This window comes from Protopterus annectens, chromosome 7.part0, assembly GCF_019279795.1.
Source record: "Protopterus annectens isolate FY-2018-M chromosome 7.part0, PAN1.0, whole genome shotgun sequence".
NCBI lineage: Eukaryota > Metazoa > Chordata > Ceratodontiformes > Protopteridae > Protopterus > Protopterus annectens.
In genome coordinates this window covers 1,074,366,211-1,074,390,881 of record NC_056739.1, presented here as the reverse complement: position 1 = coordinate 1,074,390,881, position 24,671 = coordinate 1,074,366,211, and the positions used below count along the sequence as shown (strand labels likewise).

The following is a 24,671-nucleotide window of genomic DNA, read 5'->3' as shown; positions in this document are numbered from 1 at the left end:
GAGCCTGTTTCAGAGTATGGGGATCCTCTGAGACACATATCTGTCTGGCCAATATGTCTTATTTATGTCACAAGCAAAATTTAAATCCTTGCATCTAGTGGTTCTGATACTGTTCATTCTGCAAATGTGCAAAAGGTCCAGCAGAGCTGGAGCTGAGGATCCTTTGTACGCCAGGCATAGATTGCCTGACAGTAACCTGTAGGAGACAGAGTATGGAGCTAGGCCTTTAAGGCAATCCATATATGACAATGTGTTTATACCCTGGAATCTCCTGCTAAAGAACCTTTGTGAGCAGAAGTAGATGCCAAATAGGAGAAGTCCCAGCATGGAGCCCTAAGGTACCCTGCTGGTGACCAGTGTCGTAATGGAAGTAGTCTTATCAATTCTGACCTTCCTGGTCCTGTCTGTGAGTCAGCTGGCAATCCAGTGAAATATGTATGGATTTATGCCCAGTAAGGTGGGTTTGCCAACTATAACCGAGTATGGTATTGTATTGAACCCCTTAGCCAGGTCCAGGTAAGCAGTATGCACCATTTTCCCTCATCCATTGTCTTGGTGACCTTCTCAAAGAAGTCCACCATGTTTACTTGGCATAACCTTCCCTTGACAAAGCCAGACTCGGTTGGGACCAGTGTCTGAAGGTTGCTTATGTCCTTTGTGATCATTTACATGATAATTTGTCCCATGGCTTTGATTATTAGACTATTCAGACTAATTGGTCTGTAGTTTCTGGGATCAGTTGATGGTCCACCATTGTGAAGTGGGATAACCATTGCAGTCCTTCATTCTCATAGTACAAAGCCTGTTTTGAGGCTATAGTTGAAAAGTGATTCAAATGGTCATGTAATGTCATGTTTCAAGCTATTTAGGAGGCAACCTGGGATATTGTGTGGGCCCATTGAGGCTGTGCTTTTAGCCTTAGCAAGTGCTGCCAGGAACTGTTCCCTGTTAATTGTTGGAGGGTATGTTAGTAGGTATTTCATGGGAGGAGGCATGAGGAAGTAGGAGTGTTGGGTGAAATATGAGATAAATTTCGCTATATTGCACTGATCAGTGAAAGTGGCACCACTGACCACCACTGATCAACAGTTTGGCACACTGTTCTGTGCTGCCTTTGAGGTTTCATATGCATGATTATTCCAGATTCACTGAAATAATGAAATAATCAAACTGCCAGGTACAAATACCAGCATGATTAGTACTTTAAAGTCAAAATTCATCAGAGTGAGGATACCTGAGGTTGGTACATCTGCTAATGATCTGCAGTGTAAAAATTGGGAATTCAAAACATTTGTGCATGAGCTGGCATTTAGACACATATCATTTAGTCCAAACTATCTGCAGACAAACAAGTAAGTTTCAAACATTATCTAGACAGTGACAGATGTCATGAAAAAGTATCTCTATTGTAGTAACTTAGCCAGAAGATTAAAGTAAATTTCCTATGTCATCTCCACTGCAGATGTCAAGTAATCATCATCAGGTAATGGACATGCTGGTGTAAAATCATTAGAGACAGCAGTGGTACTGGAACAGGAACTAACAGATTTATAAGCTAGAGACAGAGTTAAGAATACAGAACCATGGGTAAAGTCCATGTCCTGAAGTGGAAGCATGTGATAAAGTATCCAAACCAAGATCATATAGCCTTCCAAGCAAAAACGGACATTTGTACAAGACCAATACATGGAAGATGAAGTTTCAGGAAGAACAGCAAACAGAAATGCCACTGCCAGTCTTTTCTGTGAGAAATGCAGAGAGAGATTGCTGAAGTTATTTGCCCAGCTAAAGTTGTAATGTAACAAGAACTGTCCCAAAAGAAAGGCCAGATGTCAAGTGTGAATATCCCTATTAAATTCTCAGATATGGAAGATCACCAAAGCAAGCAACGGGATATTGTACGAGAGCTAAAAATAATCCTAAGGATTGAACAATTGGATGTATTTAAAATTACTTTAAATATGTGCAAAGTAATATTGTGATGCAAATAGCCCATGACATGATTAGTCTTCATGCCAGCTTTAAACAACTAGTGTAATATAATACATGCTAACTTTCTGAATGTGTCTAATATGTACATATAGTACTAAGTTAAAAGGGTGATGAAAGTTATAGGGTACACAGCTTTAAATGCTGGTGAACTAGTGCATGTTATGTGATGCATATATTTACTGCAGAGTTCATAAAGTTCATGAAGGTTAGAGCACATCTTCAGTGTCTCTGTTGTATTTTATGATTATTTAGTCACTATGGCTACGCAGACTGCTTGCTGTGAATCCCACTGGTATCCTACTGAGAAAGATTTTGCATAATTCTAAGCATACTGCTGTATCTTGTGATTAAACGTAGTTGTTGATGAATGACTGATGGTATCATTGCCGGTTATGTATTTATGTTTTCCCACAGGCTGCACTGGTGATTTTTATTCACTTTTTTGATAGTAATGACTAGGAAAGATGATTATTTGATTGTATATAGGTAAACAATCTGCAGGGCAACAAAGTGTCTTACTCTTAGTAATACAGTCTGTAAGCAGTCAGTGTCCTTTAGTTCCAGTGCTTCTAATATATAAAGTTCAGTGCTTAGCACATTGCAACATATGTTTCTTATAACAGATAGGTGTGTGACAGCACATTAGATACACTGGTTGTGTGCAAACTGACATGGAGTGCTGTGTGATTGATAACAAGTGCTTAAAGAAAGTAAGAATGTTGTATATGTGTATGTATGTGTGCTTTGTATGTATCTGTATGCATGTGCCTGTGTGTTTTTTGTGTGCATGTGTGTGTATGTGTGTGCCTGTATGTGTTGTGTGTATGCGTGCATGCATATATATTGTGTTTACGTATGTACAATGCAGGCATGTGCTGTGTGCATGCGTGTGTTTGTGTGTATGCATGCACATATATCTGGTGTGTGTGTGTGTGTGTGTGTGTGTGTGTGTGTGTGTGTGTGTGTGTGTGTGTGTGTGTGTGTGTGTGTATGCATATGTCTGCTTTTTGTGTGTGTGCACATGTATGCGTTGTGTGTATGCATGCATGTGTATGTATTGTGTGTATTTATGCACATATGTCTGGTGTGTGTGTGTGTGTGTGTGTGTGTGTGTGTGTGTGTGTGTGTGTGTGTGTGTGTGTGTGTGTGTGTGTGTCCTCTGGGGAGTTGATTTTTTACTGGCTCATTACCATTTGATAACATTCTGAGTGGGAGAAAAGGAAATGGCAGTTGCACATGGACATTGTATGAAAGAGTATTTTCCTGTTCTTTGTTCACAGAGATGAAGAAAGCACTGAAGAAGAAGGTGGTATCTATTCCAGCATCTGTGGTGGAAAAGGCTCTCTGTGTATGTCAAGAATACCTGAACAGCCTGGAGCACAATGACATTGACCTGGAGATGGTTCCCCCTGACTCTGAAGCACAGTGGGACACCTTCATACAACACTACTACTCCATTATTCAGTGAGTGAATTCCATGGGATGTACATTGTGACATCTCAGTACTTTTAGCTGAGAGAAAGGCAGACTGATGTCATATGATTGCTGCTTTTAAAAAGGAAATTAATGCTTGCTTATTAAGTGATTACTGAAATGTGCACATATTACAGTGAAATATCACTTTGTCAGTCTCAGAACTCTGTGTTCATGTCTGTGCCACAGTTTTAAACCAACCACCAGCTGATTCATAAGAATCAATAGGGACTGCATAGCACTAGTTTGGTTAAAGATGATTGCCTGGTAGCATATGAATGGCAGAGTTATTTATAAGTTTTGACAAATATTTTGTAAGATAGCCACAGGTCTAGATCTGACTTTATGTACTTAGTACCAGGGTAAAAGATACTGACTTCTTCCCAATTAACCAAGTTGCTGTTAATTGCTGTACCCAAACCTCTCACCTGGTCCCCCATTTATATAACTTAAACAATCCCATAGCCACTTATTTTGCCTGTGTGATACTCACATGCCATCTCCATGCTAATACTCATGTAACATGTATGAACATCTAACCACATTCCACGTCTGTATTCCTTACCTCACCCATTCCCACAACCATGTAATACTTTGTCTGCAAATCTACCAACACTTCATGTCCACATCCCCACCCCACCCCACACCCACATATGCTTCCTACACATCTATTAAATATTCAATGACCAAATGCTCATATCTCACCTATTCTCACTTCCAAATACCATAATCTCTCCAATCATTATATCTGCGCTCCTATTCATATGCCACATCCACACATATACCATACATTCCATCCATACCACAACTACATACTTTCATTATTCCTACATCCAGGGACCAGATCTTCCTCAGATTCACACACCTTGTACTTCCCAGCATGTACATGGAATATAAAACCCTATATCTTCCTTTATTACAATTCACATGCCCATATACCTTGTCCATATTCACACTTGCATACTTTGCACATATCCAGAGCTACATATCTTGTTCATTCCTATAACCATATCCACATATCTTGTGCCCTCAAGTTTCCACATATCTTCCCTACTGCTATACCCACATCTACATACCTTGTGCATGTCTATATTCTCATACCTTGAACATGCCAATATCCACATATCATGTCCAAATCAATAGCCAAATGTCTTATCCACTCCTATAATAACATCCACAAACTTTGCACATATCAGTATCTCTTTCACTTCCCACTTCCATACCCAAACGTACAGGCCTTGTACATACCTGTACTCCCATACCTTAAGTATCACAACATCCACATATCTTGTCCACATCCATAAACATGTACTTTACCTAATGTATACCCACACTCACATACTTTGTGCAGATCTGTACTCACAAACTTTGGGCATCCAAATACTCACAAGTTATGCCCAGTCATACCCACATAATATACTCCCTTCTTGACCCTCATAGAGACATTGCCAACACTCACATACTTTCCTATTACTAATACTGACTTATACCCACAGCTAATATGTTCTTATTATCCCACATACCATGCCCATATCATACTGTCAAGCCTTCTTCATTCCTATGCCCACTTCAAAATGATTACTACACCCAGAGACACTTCCCTTACTCACATACACTACTTACTTCTGTACCTACATGTTATATCCACACCAGGCTTGCCTGCAGCCATATATCTCATTCACACACTTAAACACATGTCTTGTCCACTTCTTTGCCCTCATATCATGCCTATATACCAATCCCCAAATGTCCCCAAATGTCTATCTCATTCCCACATCAACATACCTCACCCATTCCTGCACATATCTTTCCCATTTCTATGACTTACACACCCAATCCATTCGAGCAATAATTAGTCAAAAGTTTCCACATCCACATATTTCACCCATTTCCCCATAAGGCATCTATTCCCAAACTCACATATTTCAACTATTTTCTTACCCACATAAGTAATCAATTTCTATACCCAAATATCTCACCCCTTTTCACACCCACATAAGAAACCAGTGATACACCAGTGTATCTCACTCATTTCCATATAAGTCTTCTATTTCTACCCCCACATCTCTTACCCATTTCTCACACCAATTTCAACCCCCACATACCTCATCCTATCCCACACCTCATAAGTCACTCATGTTCACACCCATATATTCAACTATTCCCTTATTCTCTTGAGTCATCTGTGTCCACACACATGCACATTCATATACTGTACCCTTTCTCACTGTCAGTTACCTCTTCCATTTCTACATTCACAACTTCATCCATTCCTTCACCACCACTAATGTTCACACCCACATAGAGTGCACATTCTCACACTCACATACGTCACCTATGCTTGCTTATATACCTTACCTACTTCCACACTATGTCCCTTTCCCATTTCCACATCCATTTCTAGACTCCTCATACCTCTGCTATTTAACACACCCACACATACATTTCACATATTTCCTTAATTGAATAATGAATCCATACTGAGGTGGAAAGTTTCAAAGCCCCCATGTTAAAGGATAACGCTGTCCAAGCTGTAAAATCCTTTACTAATGCACTCTGCGGGTACCTGCAAGAATGCATGGATCATGCTATCCCAAGCAAAACCAAGGCTCACTCCTCCAAGAAAAGGAAATCAGTCTGGTAGACCCCTACCATAAACAAGCTATACAATAGAAGGAGGAAACTAGTACAGAAAAGAGTAAAATTCCAAGAAGGGAAGACATCCTTGATCAGTATCAGCAAGAAACTATGATCCCTCATACAATCATCCAAGGCTAGCTTCGAAAGAAAAATTGCCAAGGACTCCAAAGATAACCACAAGGTATTCTTTAGCTATGTCAAGAATTTAAGTGGCAATTCTCAGATCTGCTCGAAGTTAGTGCAGAATGGCACTAAATACACTGAACTGACCGATATCACCAACATCCTGGCAGACAGGTTCAATGCAAACTTCACCCCCCTCTCAACCTCAAAAGGGCCCATAACCATACCAGAAGAATGTAGTGCCCCTGAAATCACAGGCACTCAGGTTAAAACAGCCCTCTCCAAAGCCAAAAACACAGCATCAATGGGACCAGACAGTGTCCCAGGCTGTGTCCTACATGAGCTCAAAGATGAACTAACCCCTCATCTAAACACACTGTTCAAACTCAGCCTCTCCACAAGCTATGTGCCCATAGAGTGGTGCACAGCAATGGTTATTCTGCTCCACAAAGGTGGAGCCACAACAGACCCTGGGAATTATGGCCCTGTAAGCCTGACTAGCTTGGTCTGCAAGTCTATGGAGCGCATCATCATGGATCTCATTAACAGAGACATTGGGAACCTCCAAACACCTAGGTGGGTTTCAGATAGTTCGGTGTGTTGTAGTATAGTTTTGGGAAAATGTTTGCTTGCCCTGGGAAAAAAGACGAGGTTCAGCATTCTAAGTTTCATTATATTTGTTTCAGTTATTTCGTCTTCAGTGTTATGGACTTATGGTAATGTAAAGTAGATCCACATTTAAATATATATTTTTTTATATAAAAGATATAGGTCTGCTTTACACGATAGATGTTTCAGAATATCAAACTTCATGTGGTTGAGACCATATGACTTACATTCTGAAATGTTGAAAAATGCAGAAGCAGCAGAAGCTACGTTTTTGATGGGGGGCAAGCCCCCCCTGCACCCCACACATGGGGTCTGCACACTCCCTGCTAATTATATGCACCACTACATTCGGGAAAAGGGCAATTTTTCCAATCCCCACTGTACTGTGATCTTTGTACAAACAGTTTGATGTTTCCAACGTTGATCTTAAGATCTCAACCACATGACATTCGACATTCTGAAAACATGGATAAACTGAAGGGAACCCATTATGAATAGACTGAGAGAGAGAGAGAGCATAGTTATTTAACTGTATTTGTATAGAATATAAGTAGCATAAGAAGATTTACTACTTTATGTAAAGTTATCACCTTATCAGTTTTGACATTGTAAAATTTATTTTAATTGTATTCTACCTGACATTACAGATATTGTATAACTTAAAATATTCTGTTTTTACTGCATGTACTGGAGATTTTCTGCCTGGGCCTCCACTTAAAAGGGGCCTTTGTGCTCAGCCAGACTTCCCTGGTCAACAAATATAAAGGAAATAAATAAAAATATACATGCATGATTCTATCATAAAATATCAAACACTTCAAAGCGTGAACAAAAAAAAATTATTTAGAAAGAATCTAAAATGATCGCATTACAAAAGAAAAAAAAAAGTTTACCCCTGCACTCTCCACAACCCTTGCTAATTTTATATATATATATATATATATATATACCAACTGCAAGACTGCACAACAGCAGTGTAAAGGCAAATTCTCATACCCCACTGTAATGTGATCTCGCATGGAAATCAGCCAGCAGTCAAGTGAAAAAGAGTGAAAAAGCATTCAGTCTTATCAACTGCATCTACATATATATATATATATATATATATATATATATGTATATATATATATATATATATATATATATATATATATATATATATATATATATATATATATATATATATATATATATATATATATATATATATATATATATATAGATATATGAGATTATGTAATTTCAAAATACTAAAATCCCGAATTTCAGTATTTCGAAATTACATAGCCGAAGACACCAAATGCCAAAACCCTAAAACCACGAAATTCAAAATCCCGACGCTACACTAAAGATACAGCACGCACAAACACATACACACAATTTCCCCCCAACTCAAATATAATATCCTACCCTACAGATAAGCAGGGGAGCAAGCCCCTCCTGCACCCCCCCATGTGGGGGGCATGCCCCCCACACACCCCCTACTTAAATATACTTACTCCGAGATCTCACAATCAGACACACACAAGCAGCTCACTCCCACACATTGTACACACCCTCGCACACACACATCACAGTCAAAACACATAACCAACAGACATACACATACATACCCAAACTCACATCTTACCATTCACACACCACAACACCAGAAGTGCTAATTCAAAATCTCTGTACTTTGGGATTTTGTATTTTGCGCTTCTGGTTTACCGGTATTTCAAGACTTCTGTATTTTAATTTCTAAATGCTGTAATTCGGGATTTCAGTATTTCAAAATTAAAAAGGGAACCCATATATATATATCATATATATCATATATGGGTTCTTCTATCTATGTGGCAGAGAACACAGCCGATCTATTATTGTCATCTGTTTGCTGATCTATTGAATGGAATATTGGTTGACTGCGGTTGGTCTAAAGATGCAGATAATGGTTGTAGATTGAGAAGTGTACTGCCAGGTTGTGATTGTGCCAGCTTTTTTCAGGTGTAAGATCATGGTGTAATAGAAATAGGGAATATGCCCTTTTCGCACTTTAGTGCCATCTTGGAGTTGATATATATAACTCGCAGGGGGCTTGGGAAGTTACTCATGTGCCATCACTTTGCAAAAATGTTTTATAAGGAAGAATGAAAGAGTAGAATAGTGGGCAATAAGCCTTTGGAATCAGCAGAAACAGATGAAAACAAATCTGTTCTCAACCACTGTACCTTATCTTCAAGTATTGTCTTAAAGAGGTGACATTTCCTGTTTTGGTGATCTAATGTTTGACTTCCATAAGGAAACAGAGTTCAAATGTTAATTATTTTTTTTACCCACAGTGATAATGCTTCCATTGAAAACTCAGAGGCCTACAAAAAACAATGCGATACCATGCTAGAAAAGCTACGAGAAGTGAACCCCCAGCTGGAAATAGAAGGGATACATAATATCTGGATAGTGAAGCCAGGAGCCAAGTCAAGGGGTCGAGGTAAGAGACTGTCTGCATTAAATATGACTCACAAACATTTTTTTTGCTGCTTTTTCATGTTTCTTAAAGACCTTTACATTTCCTGTAATAATAGTAATAATACTCTTTTCCATAACAGTAATCCTTAGGGAATGGTATTGAGTTGTAACAGACAGTTTCCCTATCTCTTACCTGTACAGTACTGTGGAATTATACTCCCAACAATGGATCGCAGTTCGCTTCTTTGTACTGAATTTCACAACCATTTGACAGAGAACATTCACAGTATCATGAGATCAGCATCACTTATCTAGACAATTTGCTGTAGTGCAAACAAGGGCTCATCAAAGGAAACACACATTTCTCCTTTTGTCTTGATACCATGTTGGCAATAAACAGACTGGAAGGATAGCAATGAAAAATCACCATTATGGGTCCTTTTTTAGTAATCTCCAGCAAACTACGGATTGCTCTCCATTACTCACAGATTATGTATTATCACAAGCTCACCAAATGTATTGTTCCCCACAACTCTGACGCATTACTGATCCTCATTCTGTCCCCTCTGACGTTCTGATGATCCTCATTCTTTTCAGTTTATATTCATTACAAGCACTTCTTGGCCTTGTATTTTTCCTCACTGCTGTCTTAGTTTACACTACTCCAACTGCACTGCAAGCACTGTGCCTAATACTCTCTGAATGTCTTCTGTAACCCCCCCCCCGGACTGTTGAGTTTACACAGCTTTTGTATCATTGCTCACAGCTTGCTAAGTTTATATTTGCATCACTACTCTCTCGGTTTATACTCATTCTCACGTCATTTTTAATCAGTTATGCTGAATGCCAGTTGCAGAATTCATTTAACACCAAGCTACGCACTCTTACTTTATCCATCTAATAAACTACATGCACACGTTTCAAACTGAAAGAAGTGGTTCCCACGTGTAACTTGTCCCTACCACCTCTGGTCTGTAGATGTTGTTCCAGTGTAAAAGTGACACATCACAGAGAGCACTGCAGCCTGCCACCATCTCCTCAGGTAGACGCCTTTAATAAAGTTGCATAGATCTCTTCCAGTCATTTTACATTAACCCTTTCAGAGCTGTAACATTCACATGACACCTCCTACCACAAGTGCACTCAGTTCGGTCTTCTTATCTAAGGTCACTTGTTTTTCAAGCAACAAATGATAGGCTGTATCTTAACAGATAAGGATTAACAGGAATGCTTCATTCTTTTCTTTTGTTGTATAACCTTGGACACCTTTAATTGTTTTATAATTCAGCCCCTGCCTGCCTTTATCTCCTAAGGTTTTTAATAGTAACGTGAAAATTTATCCAGCAATTTTACTGCTTCAAGATATTTCCTCACCTTTCTTTTTGGGCACTTTTTGTTTGTTTATTTTGGGGTTTTTCTGTTTAAATGTTGAAATGATTGCTTCTTGGGTTTCCTCATTAACCGTAAATACAAGCAATGTTTGTCCAAGCTCTGTGCCTTTTACTTTCTCTGAGAACCAGATTGGTTTCTTCTCCTTTTTTGCTTACCTGCTTTGCATATTGTTTCTTTGCAGTACTTACACTTATCCAGAGTTAGGCCCAAGACTGTTGCACTCTGTTCTGTTTTCTGCTTTGGCTCCTCTGTAGGTATTTCTTTATTCCTCCAATATCACCTTTTCAATTCAAAGATCTTTGCGGTTTCATGATTTACATTTCATAAATTAAACTTGTTGTATAATTATTGTATCTGCGTTTCTCGAGAAGGTATAGAGCTACATGACATTATAGAAGGCACTCAAATCAATCAGTTCAGAAGCTTCACTGACATCCATTTTGTAAAGCCATGAGCTGTATAGTTTAAAGGTCCTATAACGATGACACATTTAAAATGTCACTGTCACCATTTTCATTCTTCTTTGAACTGACACTGTCCTCTTTGGGCAGTTGCTGGAGTGAAATCTGCAGCACTATATAAATTACTGCTGAAAGAATAACATTAGCTGTTGTTGTCTTTCGGCTTTTCCTGGTTAGGGGTCGCCACAGCGGAACTCCGGTCCGCTAATGATTGGCAGTAGATTTTCACGAACGCCAAGGTGCCAGCTCGACGTTCAACCTTCAACGAAGGCATGCCCATTTACGCATGTCTTTTGAATGCCCACCCAACCGCAGGGAGGACATGCAGACTCCACACAGAAGGCACTCCCAGCACTCCAACCGAGAATCAAACGGGAGAACCTCTTGCTGTGAGGCTACAACGCTACTGCTGCACCACCGCAGAATATAAATAATAACTAATGGTACCAAAAGGATTGCATCAGGTTTTCTACTGGTTATGCCTTCTCTTATGTCTAAGAGTTCCTTTAAAAGTTTCCTTACTACTTTAGCAGTTGTTTGCTCACTTTCTTATCATATAATATCATCTTCTCTATTGCATCATATTATAATTTATCACATATGTATTGCAACTAATAATTCATAATATATTTATTTATTTCATATGATTACTCGATAATCCCACAAAGTCACTAGTCCTTCTACCAGGGGAGCTCTGGCTAAGACACCACCAGTTTATATTATATACAGTAGGTTTATAGGTTCATAGGTAGGTACTAGGCTATCGGCCCTAGGGCCCATACAAGCCTAGCCAAAAAATGTACCCTGGCTTTCGCCACCCAAGAAAATGATTTTCCTGTGCCCCTGTCGAGCAGAGCCACAGAAGTGATCCCTGGGGTGAATTTCCCATTTCCCATCCAATCATCAAGATTTTTCTTGAAGAGTGCTAATGAGGAGCTCTGTTTGACATAGGTAGTCTGTTCCAGAGTATGGGAAGTCTCTGGGACAGGAATCTATCCCTCCAGCATGTTCTGTTTATTGTGGTGACAAGGTTTAGGTCCCTAGAGCGTGTAGCTCGGAGGGATTGGGATTTCTTTAAGTGGAGCATGTCCAACAGCTCTGGGTTTGACATAGCTTTGTATGTTAGGTAGAGATCGCCCCTGAGTAGGTGATATGCGATGGAGTAAAGCTGTAGTTTTTTGAGACGGTCTGCATAGGGCATCTGTTTGAGGCCAGTAATCCTCTTTGTGAGGTATTTCTGTGGTCTTTCCAGTTGTTGTAGATGTCTTGTGAGGTACATACCAAAAGGGGCATTGTACTCTATAATGGGTCTAATGAGTGATGAGTAGAGGGGAACAATGACCTCTTTTTCTGGATGAGAATCCTTTTGTGATGAGATGAGCCATGTAGAAGGATTTCCTGACCACTGTGGCGATGTGATTATCAAAGGAGAGACTACTGTCCACCTGTGTCCCAAGGTCTCTTATCACATTTTCGGCATTAAGTAGACTACCAGCTATGTGGTAGTTCATGGGTACAGAGTTTTTACCAAAGGGATGACAATACACTTTTTGGCATTGAGCTTCAGGCCATGGCTTTGACACCAGGTATCTGTCTCAGTGAGGCCCTTTTGTAGTTTGTCCACATCGTTAGGAGTTTCGATTATGGCTCCTAGTTTGCAGTCATCTGCAAATTTTGTTAGCCAAAGACCTTCTGTGTTGGCTTGCACTTCAGAGAAGTAGATACCAAACAGGAGAGGACCCAGGACTGAACCCTGTGGTACTCCACTTGTCACTGGTCTGATGTCGGATTTGGAATCCGCTACTTTCACAGTGTGGGTTCTGTCCATGAGCCAGTTGGCAACCCATCTCGTGACATAGGGATTTATACCTAGTTTAGTGAGCTTATCTATAATTCCAGAGTGGGGGATGGTGTCGAAAGCCTTGGCGAGATCTAGATAAGCTGTATGAACCATTTTACCCTCATCTATGGCTTTGGTGACTGCTTCAAAGAAGTCACTCAGGTTTAGTACTTAAGAGACCAGACTGTAGTAGCGATTCATGAAATGATTGATGATCAGAAGCGGTTGGGTAGTTCTCAGCTCACTACTTACCATGAGGAAATATCTTCTCTTTCTTGCCCAGCCACTCACGTTGTCACCTTAGCCATTGCTGTCATTCATAACTGATCTGGTAAGTCTGCACACTGTAGATAATCCCCACAAGTACCACTCTCCACCTTTGAAAGGTCTGAAAGGCAACATATGAGTATTTCCCCTCCTTTTCTTATTTTTCATCATCACCATCATCTATTTCTGCCCCTTGGCATTCTATTCCATCCCAAATATGCCCTACCACCTTACTAATTTCTGCACTTTCCTGTGCATCCTGAAGCCAGATATTACCACATCCAAAGCCCTCTCCATTGCTGTTAATGCAGCTGTTGTGCTTGTGTTATCTATGCTTCCCTCTACCACTACAATCAGACTAATTGTTTACTCCTCTGCCATTGCTAAGTATCACACTAGAGTGATCACTTCCTTCCTTTTTATATTCGTTTATTTGCATGTTAGGTCTATCAGCCCTTTATCCATGGTTCACCTTATAGCCAGAGGAAAGCTTGGCCAAGACATCACAGAAACTGCCATACTCTGTATATCAAATCTTTTGTATGCATCTGCATGTGCTTATGACACCTTGGTTTAATGCGTTATCTGACAGATTATGTACCAGTAATAAAGCATCACTGTCCCAAAGTGCACTGCAATATTAGTACTGTAGTATGAACAAACATAATTAGAAGACAGGTATACACAGTAACGTATTTACACCAACAATTATAAGTGTATATAAGACATTTAGTGCCTCTAGTCTGTATCATAGTTCAGTATGTTTGTCATGTAGTCTGAAATAGATATTGGTGATAGTAACCACAAGCAACCAGATCTGATGTTGTCAATTTTCATTTATTCTTGACTGATGGGTTCTGTTCCAAACATTGAAACCAACTTGACCATTACTATAGCTTGCAATGACCACTCTCGAGCTTAAGCCCTACCCACAATGCTTCTCTCTTAGTTACCTCAGATCTCTTTTGCCACTTTTAGAAACAGACGCATTCACCAGAGCTCTCAAGCTAAGTCAATTATTTGTTATTTTCTATTTATAACCTTCTTTTCCCCAAAGAATTTTTCTTTGCTATATATTTCTACTTGTTCCCATGTGCTTTCTGCCCTCTCCTTTTTTAGTCAATACAAGTGTATTCTCTGTACCATCATTGGTAGTTCTCTTCATCCATACAGATATGTACTCTTCCTACCATTGTTGGTAAGTTCTTTCTTGTTGTTGGTTTTAAAAAAAATCTTATTGTTCTGCTTTCCTTCTCTATCTTGTCTGAGTATGTGAGTGGATGTGTTCGGCAGTTTTTCTCCTGGGAAAGTGTGTTTCTGGTTCCCTTTAAAGTTTATGGTTGAAAAATCTAAGGGCCCTTCTGTTTTTTTAAGATGTGCCAGAAATGCGTTCAGTAGATTCACCCTTTCTGTCAATTTTTTCCCTCTGGGTTTTCTGTTTCTGCTACGTCCATGTCTGTTTCAAGGAAGAAATAACACACTCATATTGTGTTTTAAGAATACATTAATTTTGAGATGGAGGCCTTCTCCGGTGCTGACAGGGAGGAAAGTGAAACTTTCCTCTCATCAGCCTTTCTTCTGTTTTGACAAAAAATAGAGAGAATAGTACCAGTTCAGTGCCACCTTCTTCTCTGACACAATCTTCTAGATGACACAAAGCTTCAGTTTATTTAAGTTCCTCTGAACCGACTGCTTCTAAGCATATTGCTATGGTTCCGACAGCAACTATGGAAATGATAGCCTTATCTGAGTCTGCATCTTCAGCACCAAAGGATCTTAGGTTCTAAATCAAATATTGCTTCAGTTCCAACAGCATCTGTGGAACCCATAGCTTTATTGGTATCTGTATCTTCAGCACCAAAGGATCTTGGGTTCCAACAGCATCTATGCAACCGATAGCACTATTGGTATCTGCATCTTTGGCGCTGAAAGGATCTTTGGTTGCAAAACAAATATTGCTTTGGTTGTGACAGCATCTGTGGAACCGATAGCCTTATTTGTATCTGCATCTTAGGCACCAAAGGATCTTTGGTTCTAAAACAAATATTGCTTTAGTTCCGACAGCAACTATGGAACCAAATATCCTTATCAGAGCAGAGCTTTCCATCGACGCCAAACCTCTCGGCCCTGATTAAACTTTTTCAGGATACTTCCTAGGATAGTTCACTCCTTTTGAGTCTTTACAGTATTCAGCTCCAACCCACCCAGGCTGACTGCATTGATTCCGGAGATGCTCTTGCTTCCGGAATCACTGATTACTCTAAGCTCTTTGACCTTTTAGATCCAGAGTCCTCTCGGGGAGAGGAGTCTGTGCTGTCAACTCTGTGAAGCAGGAGCCAACTCTTACTTCTTGGAGTAGTCCCTGTATCATGAATCATCAGCACGCATTGATTATGTCCCGATTTCTGCCTCAGCAGTTGTCTTTTTAGGATGTAGACTGACCACGGTTCTGAGGTTGTTTTTCTTGGTTCCTTTGTCCCTTCCCTCTTGAGGGAGTTCAGTTTTCAGGGCTATGAAGAATCCTTAACATCTCCATAGTGAATGCCCAGATGGCAGGTTTCCTGGATATCCGAACCATCCTTCTTCTGATAACCTCCCTCGGCCACTCCCACCAAGGAGGCCCCATCAGAAGAGAAAGTGCAGAAGAAGCAGTCCCAAAAAAAAGGAAAAAAAAAACTACCCCAGAGTAATCAGTGTAACTACCATTTAGCACCCGACTATCACTTGGGTGATTCAGTCTGCTGATAACCTTGTTCAGTTGATCGTTCAACAGGCATGGAAAGGTCCTGACTCATTTTCAGTCCATCCCTAGTACTCCTGACAAATTCTTTTCTTCCTCCAACTATAAACAGTTCAAGGCCAAAGATCTGTCTGTAGAGTCCATTGTTGTTGCAGCTGACTCAGGAAAGATGTGGGCTGTATAAAGTCCTCTATTCACCTACCTAACAGAGAGTTTCAGACAATGGATAGGTTTGGAAAGTGAGTTCACACTCCATCGACCTATCCCTTAAGATCTTTGAATCTCTGGTCACGTTTATTAAACTTCAAAAAGATCTAGTTAAAGAGTTATCTGATACCCTTGCGGGAGTGCCTCTGATGAGGCAAAAGAGAAACTTGCTTCCCAGTCATCAACCCTACAATCTATGTTCAGCTCGTCCATGATGCTCATTGCACTTGCAGAATGGCAAGTTCAGGCATAGCCATTGCGAGACATGCCTGGATGTGTCTATGTGATTTTGTGGAGTCATTTGGGTCTTCATCCATCACTGCTTCTTTTGATGGACCATCTCCCTTTGGCCCAGAAGTTCAAGAAGCATTACTCAAGTGTGAGAAAGATGTTAAGACCCTTTCTGACATAGACATATCTTTCCCCTTAAAGATCCTTTTCCAGGAATCAGAGGGGTGCTGGGGAAATGTGGGTCAAAACCCAAAAGGTCTTTCTAAGACACATGTAGAAACAGTTCTCCCAGGGGCAGAGTGTGGAACTTCAAGGAAAACACCACTCTTGAGGCAGATGTGGCCCACAGAACAACACTTTCAGAGATTCTTTCCTTAGTAAGTGCTACCAGTGCTCCTGAACGGTAGCCCATTTACCTTCCTCTGAAGGCAGTTGGAGAGGGTGCTTATCCTTGCACCTAAACGTCTGGCTAGAAATAACTACAGATTCTTGACTGCAGGGGATTATGTCCAGAATTATGTCATATCCTTTCTGCCCCCCCCCCCCCAGTACAAAATAAAATACCTTATATTCCACCCAATGACAGGGATCCAACAGTTATGCAATTACAAAACTGTAAAAAAAAGGAAAAGACAGGGGACTAGGGACCATTTTTGAATTTCAGCATTCTGAACAAATTGGTTTGCCAAACAGGATTCTGTATAGTCACACTTCAGAGCAATTTTCCATTCTTGAAAAAGGGCGATTGGATATGCTCCATAGGCCTTCAGGAAGTGTATGTCCATATTACCTTATTAAATGGACAAAAGCTTCAGAAGGTTCCTCCAGTTCTGGCTTGTAGCCGCTCATTGCCAGTTCATGGTTTTGTTTTCTGTTCTTACCACAGACCCCACAGTGTTGAAAATGGCTCTCTGATTGCATTTTCTTCATCTCCACCAATCAAGGGATAAATCTTCCCTAACACATCATAAACAGCAGCTATCTTGAGACTGCAAGAGTTCTAGGTGTTTCTTTACCTGGGTGACTGCCTAATTTCCGCTCCAACCAGGCATTTGTTAATAAAACCTAAAGACTATGTTCTCCTAACTTGTACATACCTGGGAACAATTGTCAAATACAAAAAATCACAATTGACCCTGACTTAAGGTTTAGAGTTCCTAGGTGCAATGTTCAATTCAGAAACTTTCATAGCCTCTAGGTTCAAGGCCCTGCGGCTATTACACTAGTTCCCTTGACAAACTATCACAGGAGAATTCTTGAATGGCTACTTGCATATCAGTGGTTATTACCTCATCAACCTATGCCAGATCAGTTCTGACCTCTGATCTTTGCAGAAAAGATCTAATTTAGAGGCTGCACTCAGAGATTCCTCGGGACCATTCCTTTGTTCTCTTCACAGCCAAAATCATAGTGTCCACAGATGCCTCCCAACTGGGGATGCAAGCATTATTTGGGTTATACACTCCATGGATCCCTATGAAGGTCAATTTACATATCAACGTTCTAATGATGAAACCAGTGTCTTTACCGTTGCAAACCTTTCAGACTACTCTTCCTTTGGGAACAATTGCAATTCAGTCAGATAATATGTCGGTGGTTTGGTAAATCAACAAGCAGGAGGGACCAAATCTTAACCCCCCTTTGACGAGAAGCACTCAGACCATAACAATGGGCAATTTCTCCCAACCAGTTTATGATAGCAAACAAATCGAGCAGTTTAATCTTCTGTCTCACGAGTGGCCTCACTATCCAAACATAATGAAAAGTATTTCTTCGTCAGGGGGGCCAGCCTTCCTGCAGCCTTTTGCCTCACATTTGAACTACAAGTGCAGCAACTACCCTGCTCTGCCCAACCCTTCAGGGCAGTCACTGAGGGATTCTCTTTTATACCCTTGGTCCCCTGGATTTCTATATGCTTTCCTCCATTTCCCCTTAATTTCAAAGTTCTACAGAAAGCAATTCAATTGAGGAGCAAAGTAATCATTATTAGTCCTTATTGGTCACGATGAATATGGTGGTCCCCTTTTTTCTTTGGATTATCTGATGCAAAAACCATGGACTTGGACCCAGCTGCAGACCTTCTGTCCCATCAAGACAGTTTGACTCAAATGAACATTCTGAACCTCAACTCGACAGCCTAATTCCCACAGTTTCAGTCATTGCCAGGCAGACAAGTCTTTCTTCCCCAGTACGTCACAATCTCTTAACTTCCCCTGAGCCATCCACACATAAACAGTACACTAGTCAGAGGACGAAATTTCACCTTCTGGATTTCAGAAGGTGATATTGACTCCTTGATTCCTAGTGAAAAAATTCAAGACCTTTTAGCCTTCATTTTCAACACAGGAGCTAAACCTTCAGCTATTTAAGTCCAGCTAGCATGGCTCTTTCTTGAGGAGTTTTATTATTAAGACTTCCTCATAAAGGTTATACCTCACCTTCGAATCTCTGTTTTGGTCTTCTGGGATTTTGTACGGCCATCCTGCCGACCTGTAGCTAAATGGGAATTACAAAACCTTTGTCCCGGGAATATGTTATTTCTTAGTGGCATTGGCTTCTGCCAGAGGAATTCCAAAATAATAAGCCATATTATGTAAACCTCCGTTCCTCTTTTCAGAGAGATAGAGACTCCCTAAGGCTTAACCCTTCCTTTATTCCTAAGGTGATGTCACACACCAATGTAAATTATACAATCAATTTGCTAGTCTTCTTTCCCAACTCTTCAAATAAAATTAAATACTGTTGGTATTTATTAGATATTCACAGACAATTATGCTTTTATCTGTATACAACAAGGTTACTTTAGCCAGATGGCTCTAAATTGGATTTCATTTGTCTAACACAGAAAGAAATTGATTTGCCTGTTCCTTTGAAAAGCTCTTTCCATGACAGCCATGGCTACTTCCAAAGTTTTAATCTTCACCTTCTATGGATGATATATGTACAGCAGCAACTTGAGCTACTCCACACACCTTCACCATCTGTTTCAAATTGAGTTTAGTTTCCAGTTGAAGAGACCCGTGTAGTGCAATGGCATTCATAAATATACTTCTGTGAATCCTCCCAAGATCAAAGGTAGAAGGGGACTCTGTCCCATTAGTCAGGAATAAATGAAGATTGACAACATCAGATAAAGAAGTTATGTACTTACAACATTCCACCTGTGTTGTCCATCTTTATTTATCCTTGACTTCCCTCCATTCTTCCTCTGCCCAAGCAGTAGTTTTCCTGGAATGGACAATATGAAGACCTTATTATTGTTTACCTATGAAGGTTCCGGATATAGCCTCTATGAAGGCATTATTTTTATGTCATTCTCTTTTTCTACAAACTCAATCTGAGGTAACTAGGAGAGAGGCATTGTGGGTAGGGCTTAAGCTCGAGAGTTTTTGGTTATCGCGAGCTGTCGTTAACGGCCAAGTCATTTACGATGTTCAGAACCAAAACCATCAGTCAAGGATAAATGAAGATGGACAACATAGATGGAATGTTATGGTTAGTACATAACTTGATTTTTTGTCTCTTCATCTTGTGATAACGACTTTCCAGATGTTATGTACTTTTATAAATAACTGAAAATAATGTGTTTTTGCTTGAAAAATGGTTTGTATGTAAAAACTGAACCTCTCTTTTCAGTTCAATTTGCCTGAGGACTGGAAATTGAATTTCTTCATGACTGTGAATCCAATTTTGGAGAAGTCTAAAAAGCTAGTATTCTGTCCTGTATTTCTGCATGTAATGGGGAAGAAGCATTGAAAGTTTTTAATATGTCTGAGTTTCAAAAAGGGAAAAACAAACAATATTATGGTGATGAAAGAAGAGTGGTGAGCTGTGAAAGAATCAGCCATGTATTCGCTATTTATGGCATACATGGAGTTGCTCAAATTACCCTGACTCATTTCAGTTGCTTGAGCATAGTAGCGCAGGTTTTTTGTGTTTTTTGTTTTTGCTCGTGTTACTGTAGCCTTACTGTCAGACAAGTGAAATGGTAACACTCATATGTGTTTGTACTGATGATTGCCTTCTACAAAAAGAGTGAGATGGGCTTTACTGCCTAGCATTTATCCCTTTTTTTTGAATTGCAGCTACCATTGTAACAGTAAATCATAAAAAATAAGTGGGTATGGGAATTAAGCCTCCAATATTGGGCGGGTCCACAGGGGCTTGCCCTTAAAAATGCTTAGTTTTAGATGTCATATTTGTTTGTACTGTTACAAACATGAGTGCATGGGTTCTGAGTAGCTGTGTGCCCATGTGCTGAGGCTAATGCAATACAAGCATTATTTGCAAACTTTTGTAATCCAAACTTGGTTGTTTTGAGGAAATATAGTGGCGCCATCATTTGTTCTTATTATTTTATTCTTCATGAAGATATACGTTCCTACTTAGTCTTTTGATGCTTATGCTGTTAAATTAAAGAACTAAGCTGGGTGTAAGTATAATGAGCTATATAATGTTTTAGATTGAAACAGAATCATGTGTAGTATCAGAAAAGATCAGGTAAGTGGTAAATGTCTGAGAAAAACTAATGTATGGAGAATGAAATAAAGTACCTTGATTTAAGTACTAGATCTCTCTGATATATGTAGAGTGGCTTGTGAGATGCATGTGCTAAAAATGAATAAAATGAGTCAATAAGACTGACAAATATGAGAGAGAGGGGAAGCATGTCATAAAGAAACCCTTGTACATAAAGTGTGGCCATAATTATATAAAAAAATGTTCTGCTGTAATTCAGTTATGTACAAAAAATATCAAGAAAAATCATTCTGCTAAAGTATGTGTAACCAAAGGAGATACGGCCAGCCCAGCTCCCTGGAGTTTTGAAAATACTTATATGTCATTTGTGAATATTAATATGATTTATAAAGAAGTGTGACCAAAGAGCTACTGCCATCCCAGCTAACTGGAATTTTGTAAGTGGTTGTGTGTCATTTGTGAACATCAACATGATTCATATGCCTGTGTTAAAAATGTATTAGAACTGTATGTCATATTTTACAGACGTGTGCTGAAGAGATATTTTGTAAAGTACTGAGCAGAAATGTATATACTCTATTACAACTGTTTAGATGTATATATATATTAACAATGGGAACTGAAACACAAGAAGTTAACTTCAGAAGAATAGCTAAAAACTTAAATTACTTTATAACCACATAATAAAAAGATGTTATCTTTCAGTTTCGGTCAACAGGAAACAGAATGTCTGCACTAGAGAAGTTTTTTTGTATTGGCTTTAAATGTGGAGGAATGTAAATTACTTTACAATTTCCACCAGTTGCCAAAAGATCTAAGGTCTATGTATGTTCATAGGCAGATGCTAAAATCAGTGGTTGTGAGCCTGGGAACTGACGTCAGATGACAAGAAATGATGCCATTCTGTAAGTATCCCAGCAATAATATTTGAATATTAATTTAAGAAGTCTCTGAGTGAGAGACAGGGCATTCTTTATTTTGTGTTTGACCTGACAAGAAGACCCATTCACCACACTTGCCTTGCTCCGTAAGTAAGTTAACTAGAAAATAGTAATTCTGTTAGACTCAGTCAGGAATATAGCACTGTATAGCTTAGATGTTTTCTGTATTTATTTGAGACTGTCTTGCAATGTTGTTTTAAGTATTTGCTGTGATTTTGAACTCTGAAGTAACTGTGATTATTTACTGAGTATTTTTTTGTTCTTTTATTATTTATTATTAAATATATTTAAACCTAGCATTGTGGCTGACATTTGTGAGACGCATTTAAGTTCTGAAAGTACTTGCATATCTATTTGGTGACACTGGGCCACTCCTAATAGCCTTGCTGTTGGTCAAACTACCATTTGTATTGATAGTAGCATTACACAGTAAGACTGGACACCCTTTGTTAAGGTCCTTAAAGTAGCTGATAAGGAGTGACTGGTGGCAGTAATAGCTACCTTATAGTCTGGGCAGAAGTGGGCATAGCTAATAAACCTGTGCCAGCCTTTCTCAGGTGTGTGTGTGTGTGTGTGTGTGTGTGTGTGTGTGTGTGTGTGTGTGTGTGTGTGTGTGTGTGTGTGTGTGTGTGTAAATCAAACCTCAAAGAATGTGTGTGTCAGCTACTTGGGCAGGGGCACAAATCACTGGATGGACAGAGAGGGTGCTAGAGGCCTTGGCTTGGTCACTCAGCTGAGGTCTCAACTCTATAGCTGTGCCAGTGGGGAGTCTTATATCTATAGAAGCAGAGAAATAAAAGCCCCAGACTGACTGTGGTCTCTGTGTGCTCTTAAGGAAATTTGCACTTGATGCAGAGAGCTACATCTGGCAATACTGTATGTGTACCTGTCATACTCCCAGTGTGTACGTCCTCCACCGTTACCAGTGGTGAGGATTGAGGCTGCTTGATTACTGGGCTGGTGGTGGGGCATCACAGTATGTACCATAAACAATTACAGTAGAAACCATTTTGTGTGAATTAGAGCAGGAGCAAAAATGAGTTACTTCTGTGTACAATTTGTGTTGAAGATCTGTAAAAAAGTTGAATGGTGTACATGATAAAAATACAGAAAATGAGCTGGAAATCTGGGAAAACAGCTTAAATTTTACAAGCAAAATGTGCTGCTTAGACTAGACATCAACTCATAGTACAGTATACTGTGTACTTAAATGTCTTTAGCACTGTGAATAAAATGCAGCAATCTGAACCAGTCATGTAAACTTCTTTTTTATTCTGGTCATCATGTAAAACCAAATGGTCAGAAAGTACTAGTTTGTAAATATAATAATAAGAAATTAAAGATTTAATCCCAGATGGCTAAATGCACCATCTATGCTAAATCATCTGACTTTTCAAAGACTCAACATGGTGAAATAATAAATCAGAACGTGAATGCACAGTTAGTGTGTGTTCAATATGTGTGCTTTTAATTCAGCTATGGGAAAGTACACATTTCTAAGACTTCCTTTTGGTATTGCATCAACATATAAACTGTTTTATAAAGCTTCTGCAAAAATAATCAAGGGTCCTTATGATGTTAATATAGCTGGCTCAGATACTAGTATGAAGACTGGTTATAAAAGAGCATGATTTGAGACTGAATATAATTGAGGAGGGTAAAGCAGAATATATACAGTGGCATGTCAATCTGAGGGGTTAAATCCAGAAAGTGCTCATAGTGAAAGTGAGAAACTAAAAGCTCATCTATAGTGTTTCATACTATAGGTGCAACATAACCTACCTTCCTTTTGGGTCTACACCACAAGCTCTCTTTTAACTGTATGAATACTAGAGCATCAAATGGAACTTTAGCAGACTTTCAAAATATATTTCTCTTTCTCCTCTGGAAACACTAAATTAACAACTATTATCCTTAAAGTCTGAACCAGAAAAGCTTTTTCATACTCATTTTACAAAATTCCTACAAATCCACAATCCCCTCATTTTTTAACACTTCCCTATCTTCTTGACATTCTGTATTCTCGCTAAGCTGTAGCCCTAAGGCATTAATACACTCATCATTTCTAAATTTACCTCAATGCCACCTCCTTCTCTGCGGAAAAAAAAAATTAAATTATTCAACTTTAAAGTGTACTCTCTCGATCTTACTCTTTACAAAAACCTTACTCATTTCCTCATCACTTCTAACCCAATACTATATCATCTGCATACTTTAAAATCTTAGCTGTTTTCACCTACACATATAGCTTCCACTTCTCTCCCATCTACTACTACCACCTAGAACAACAATTTGTGAGAGATGCAATTACATTAGGAACCAAGAATCTCTGCTTTCTCCCTCACAAGCCAGTCTATCTGGCACTGAGAAGGTTGTCAACACAAACACCACACCTCAAACACCACCCACACCTACACAACATACACCCACATATGTGGAGGTCCCCAACAAAAACATACCCAAACAAAGGAGGCCTCTGAGGCAAAAACACACGCGATCTCTACAGCCCTCCACACCACCTACCATGCATGGTCCACACAGCTATGTCTCACAGCCATTAAGGCTTAACCATAAACCCAACATATTAGTTATAGGAGACTAGCTGCGGTGGTACAGCGGTAGTGTTGTTGCCTCACAGCAAGAGGTTCTCCTGTTCAATTCTCGGCTGGAGTGCCTTCTGTGTGAAGTCTGCATGTTCTACCCGCGGTCGAGTGGCCTCCAAAAGACATGCGTGAATGGGCGTGCCTTCACTGAAGGTTGGGCATCGGGCTGGCAACTCGGCACCATAAAAATCTACTGCCAATCATTAGCAGACCGGAGTTCCTCTG

The 24,671-nt window shown here is 39.6% G+C and overlaps 1 protein-coding gene across 1 annotated transcript in view; it reads left to right on the top strand.

The window, feature by feature from the left end:
* LOC122806873 (tubulin monoglycylase TTLL3-like) overlaps positions 1 to 24,671 on the top strand; it is a 406,187-nt gene that overhangs the window by 316,019 nt on the left and 65,497 nt on the right. Inside the window, exons 10-11 of the mRNA XM_044077644.1 lie at positions 3,273 to 3,456; positions 9,159 to 9,307. Coding sequence (XP_043933579.1) covers positions 3,273 to 3,456; positions 9,159 to 9,307 — 333 coding nt within the window. The remainder of the gene's footprint in view (positions 1 to 3,272; positions 3,457 to 9,158; positions 9,308 to 24,671) is intronic.